General features: G+C 34.0%; 1 protein-coding gene across 1 annotated transcript in view; it reads right to left on the bottom strand.

The window, feature by feature from the left end:
• Positions 1-4,809, bottom strand: part of LOC139154370 (neurexin-1-like) — a 103,536-nt gene extending 98,727 nt beyond the window's left edge. The window contains exon 1 of the mRNA XM_070728927.1: positions 4,074-4,809. Coding sequence (XP_070585028.1) covers positions 4,074-4,809 — 736 coding nt within the window. The remainder of the gene's footprint in view (positions 1-4,073) is intronic.
• Between the last annotated feature and the right edge of the window lie 1,191 nt (positions 4,810-6,000).

Genomic DNA, 6,000 nt, shown 5'->3' on the forward strand with positions numbered 1-6,000 from the left:
ACAGGACAAAGTGGATAAAAATGAGGCAAGAGAAAGAAGTAATGAACAGAGGCATAAAGAAAATAGAGAAAAGCTTTATTAATAATTATAGAAAGAGTTAAATTTAGCAGGCATGTATAGCCTCACCCATAAATCCCACCCGAGCAGCTACTAACCTTAAGGTTCACCTTTTAAAGGCATTCAATGCTGCTGCAGCAATCTTTTTAATCATTTGCACTTCATATTTATTTCTTTTCAACACCTTTTTCTATTCTCATTAAAGATGAGAACCCAATCCACTATCCAATCCACACATACATTTTTTTTGTGGAGGGGACAACCATCATTGTCTTAAAAGCATCTGTTCTTAATGATAACAAAAACAAAAGTACGTCATAGTGCAAAACTCATTTCTTTTGCACTTGTGTTCTAACATCAAACACAAGTAACCTTAAGTTACAAGGTCACATAATAATATATCCTTCATCAGTGACTTCCATGCCCTGCCTTGTAGATTTTTTAAATCAGGTACATGCAATATATATATGCCTCTTGTACATAATTCTATAAATCTGATTAACTGTTATTGGTATTCATCCTTTTTTTTTTTCAGGAAAGGAAAAAATGAAGACTTTCAATTTTCCTAAATATTTTAATTCTCCTTTTGGGGTCCTTTTCTACATCCTTTTCTACACATTTATGTTTATGAGGTATAATACTAGAAATATTTGCTTCATAAATTTATATGATACTGTTTATTTTTCTTTTAAATTTTTTAATCATCTTTAGTATGTAACTCATCCCTATGACAGCTAATACAGTATTCTTTTTATACCTATCTATGTTCCTCACATAGAAAAGATCATTGGTTTATATTGCTTTCTTAAAGCCTTTTACTGAGTGATCCACATTAATTATTGTGTAGCAATGAAGGAATACCACACAATAGTAATATAGTAGTTAGGAATTTCAATTGTCTTTAATTAAAATTAGCCATGCTCACTAGTTGATTTTTGTCCGTTCTTTTTCTAATGTAATATGGAGCAAACTTGGATTGTTGCTATACCTAGAGGCTGAAGCCTAGATTTGCATTGCCAGAAGTATTGTAATTTTAATTTACTAAAAATGAATGATTTTGATAGTTCATTTTGTTAGAAATCTTTTGATATTTTGTCAAGGAAATGCTTCATAAATTAAATGTTTGAAAATGCAAGAATATTATGAGTTTTCATTGTTATCTTTCAGCCCAGTTAATTGACAAACTGGAATTGAAGATCTAGTTATGCAATAGAATAAGTCAGTTATTCAGACATCTTTATTTTTCTCTTTTCTTCAAATTCAATGCATGTGATTAAAAAAAAATATGTCTACTATCTGACAAGTTGTAAGTTGCAGAGAATTATAGCATTCTGGTTCCAAACCATGCTCACTATGTCTTTTAAAGCAAATGAACTAAATTGTTATGGGTGTAGAGATATTTGTGGTTATATCCTTTTTTCTATTCTATAGAAAGTTTTTTTTTTTATTTGACTAGCTAAACAGAACAGGATGTCAGGATACTATAGTCTGAAACATGCTTTAAATTGAGGCACAAATTGCATATTACTGTATATAATATTTGTAAAATATACAACATTATCTTTAAAAATCTCATTTCTGATAACTAATGAATATGTGATGTTTTCTGGCAACAGTATGAAAATGGGTTGGCATTACCTGTTTCCACTATTTTTTGTAACTTTCTAATGTAATTTCTGCCTAAGATTTCCTTATTTTCCTACTAAGTGGGAGCACCATGCTGTTTAGCTTTTACAAGGTCAACAAATGGCTAGGGATTACTAACTTTAATAATACTACAAATACAGTGTTTGGTGATTGGCAAACATTTAAGAATGTAAGTTTGTTACTATGCTTTACCCATAGTAATAGTTACAGTATATCATATGTATACTAATAAAATACAATCAATGTTAATAGCCAAAAATTCAAAATATTATGTTCTATTAACTTATTAATAGTACCTATTAACTTATTAAAAATATTTATTAATGATACATTACACGTTTGATGAACAACCCTTCACCAATCATATAAAACAAATCACTATGCAAGGGATACCATATTTCAGCTTCTAAACCTCTGGAGAGAATCCCCTGAAGGTTTTCAAATCTACCACTTCAAAATACATTCTAACAGTGAAAATACTGCACCCAATAGCTATTATGATTCCCATCCGTACAACAAGTTGTATATAGATTCTTCATTCTTACAAATACAAATTCAATTTTTATATTAATTGATAAACAGACCAATGTGTTTCTGATATGCAATTTAACTTAATGGAAATTGCTTCCATTAACAAATAGGAAGGAAGGAAGAGAGTAATAGTCCTCCATAATTAATAAGAAAGTGTCTGCCTGCCTGCCTTCCTGCCTGCCTCTCCGTCCATCCATCCATCCATCCATCCATCCATCCATCCATCTGCTATCTAACATTGCAGTTATACAACAGTGTATGTTCCTCTGTGATTTGTCTAAGGCATTTTACTTTTAAGAGAAAGTATCCTTGCAATTGAAGAATATATTTTCCCTTATAATTTAGTTTCTTATTTATACTGTTGCTGGTTTCTAAATTGGGTTATGAGTTTAATATGCATCAACTGAAATAAACAACTAAAATGGAGATATCATCGTTCTATGTTTCAAATGAAGAATTTAATTTTTAATTTTTCCAAGTTTTTTAGGATTTACGAGCATTGCCTAAAAAGCTATTTATAATAGCTTTTGTGGTAGTATCACAATTAATCTCTCAACTAATCTCTCAACTAATAATCAGTCTAAATTATATCAAAAATTCATATCTTGAAGTAGAAAAATCTAAATTCATGCAAAAAATTCCTTTAAAGCTCCATACCCTCTTAAAACTAAGCATTGCCAGACGACCAATTGAAAAGTGTTTCCTCATGAACCAGTACCATACACACTATAGAATTTATTAATTTTGGTTAATGACCAGCTTTATAAAACAGCCAATAAAATACAACATATAGGATATTGCAATTTCAAGAGCAACTGTAAATATATATTAAAGCTGGGTGGGTGGGTGGTTTTTTGATTAATGGTAGGAAGATGATAGATCAGATGACGTTTTATCAAATAAAGAGTCAAATTTAAAAAATAATAATGTTGGTGACTGAGGCTAATTTCTGGAGAAGGAAGACAAGAAGTTCACATAACGACATATCCCACAAATATTTGTTCCACAGCCATAAAATTAGATTAAAACGATAAAGACAAAGGACTAGGTCTTTACTAAATGAAGCTATCCAATTACCTATTTTGTATGTATTTTAAACAATCCTTTCCATTTCAATATAATTCACTTTTATTTGTGCAAGCATACAAAATAAACATTTTTCTTTCATACAATATTATTTGTATTGACTCTGAGAGCATTCCATGGTTTTAAAATGCAAGAAAATTGTTATGTATATATTACTAATCTAGCCTTATACAGGAGAAATACTGAATTTCTGAAATACTCTGTTATGAAAAATAAATCCAATAAACTTTCTTCCCATGCACACAGATAATTAGGCTTACAACAACTAAATCCATACACGTGTTAAATATAAGTAATTGTATTTAGAATTATTCCTTTTTGTCCAATTATTAAAATTGTTCAGGTTAAATTGTAATATTTTAAGTTGGTAGATCAATTTGCCAGTCTATTTCCTGAAAGCTAAAGTTATCCCTTCTTGAGTGGGGTAGAAAATATACCTACCTATTCACAGTACACCTTTCCATATCTGTATTCTTTTTATTTTCATTCCTTACAATTCTACAAAATTCTGATCCTCAAACTAATTTTCAGTTTGATCTTTACAATGCAAAAATATGCTCATGTCATAGTTCAAAGAGATGAAAGAACAAGGGTTGGAATATTTAACAAAAGATTCAAATGTGAAATGAATCAGGGGAAAGCACAGCTGCAAGATTCACTCCTATGGAGGAAAAGCCATGCAGTCTCCATCTCTTGACATCCTCTTTCATTGAGGGGCAGGCTGACTGGGAAAGGGCAAAACAGATTCTTACCTTCACTGCAATCCTTCCCACGGAAACCAGTATGGGAGCAGTCACACACCGCCTGATTGTTGAGCACAGAGCATACACCACCATTGAGGCAAACATCTCTAGCACATAAGTGGCTCTGTTCATCATCCAGACGTACTTCTTGACTCTCCACAGGTGAAGACTGTGTATAATTGACTCTTACATCTGTTATCCATCCTTTGAAAGGTTCCCTATCCTTCACTGAGGAGAGTGTTACTTTCAGGGTAGGTGAACGTAATTCTGGAGGCAACCCTCCTAGAAAGAGACCACTGAAGACCGTCATGTCCCGCCGCTTAGATTTCACTTCTACCCATTTAGCCTCCGCCTGATCAATTAATAGTGTTGTATTCTTAAAATTGCGGCGGATGACCACAGTGTGCCACAGGTTGTCATTGACAGCCATGTCAGAGAGCAAGATGGCAGGCTCAGCACAGAAGATGGAGAAACTTAGCTGGAGCCGCCCACCTTGTGTCAGAATTAACTCCAAGAAGTCGCAGAAGCCCTCGTCATCAAAGTAAAGGACCAGGCCACTGGAACTGCGGGTTTTCATGTTAAAGCTCATCTCACTTTCACAGCAGGCATTCCATTTGGGGAAGCGAGTCCACTGGCCCTCTGCTCCTGGGAACTCCAAACCACTGCCAAGCTCAGCCCAACATCCTAGAAGCAAGGCCATCCAAAGTAGGAGGCAGCCTCCACGCCGAAGGAGCACAGGCCCCATTCTTGGTGGGGTGGGGTGGGGGAGAGGGGGAAGAGGAGGGGGGAGTGGTGGTGGGGGCGTTGAAGCAGACAGGGTAAAATCTTTCCAGTGACCACTCACAACAGATATTTAATTCTTGTTTTCCAGGTTCTGGGAGAAAATAATGTGGTTGCCTTCCCCCAGTAGGAAAGGCTCAGGCTTTTTAGCCAAGATGGAAATTTGTTCTTTCTCAATAATAAAAATAAAAATAATGGAAGAAAGGAAAGCTAAAGCACCAACAAATGTGCAATTTTATTTGAACCGTAAAAAGTGTTTAAAAAATAAAAGGCACTGATAAAAAGTTATTCAGTCATCTGCTTCTCAAAGTGAAGACTAAGAGTGAGTCAGCAAATACATTAATATTAAAAATCCATGTTGACAAGATGAAAAGAAGCTGGGAATGGTTGGAAAATACACAAATGTAGCAAGGTCCATAAACTACTTAGAAGACCTTTTTAAAAGATCCAGAAATCCAGCAAGATTTAATCAATATTCCAGCATATATGGAGAAGTCAGTATCCAAGTGTATATAGGAGTCATCTTATCCAATAGCTGTATTTCCCAGGAATTTTGTCACCTTCACTGCAAGCAATTTATCGACTCCAATCCTGTCTTTCCAAAGTTGATTCTTTCATCAGACCATGGACTGTCTGCCATGTAATAAACCAGGAGACTGTGTATTTCCCAATGGGGCTGAAATCCAGAAGCTGTCATGTAGCTTAGAAGCTACTTGCTATGCAGAGCCTCACAGCTGCTCCTATTTTGTTTTTCTTCTGCAAAGCCAAAACTGAAAAGATCCCGGTGCTTGATTGTTGGAAGATTTTGCACCATTTTGTTAAAAAAAATGTGTTTTACAAAAACCTGAAAAAATTACAAAGATAACAAAATTACATTCACAATCCTAGGTACTTCATTCCTGAAAGATAAAGAGCTGAAAGCAAATATAAATGCAACCAGAACTTAAATTTCAAGTCTTCTGCTGTAATAGATCCACATATTGTATTATGCTCAAAAAGTTTCTGCTACATTTGTAGCAATAAGTTTTTAATGTTAAAAAAAGAAATTGGGGATGCCTCATTAAACCCAAAGTTATGATATAAAGGGATATCAAAAGATATTACTACCATTTTATTATCCTCGAAAAGATTCATGGTAAAAAGTATATCCCTGCCT

Source organism: Erythrolamprus reginae, chromosome 1, assembly GCF_031021105.1.
Source record: "Erythrolamprus reginae isolate rEryReg1 chromosome 1, rEryReg1.hap1, whole genome shotgun sequence".
NCBI classification, from domain to species: Eukaryota; Metazoa; Chordata; class Lepidosauria; order Squamata; family Dipsadidae; genus Erythrolamprus; species Erythrolamprus reginae.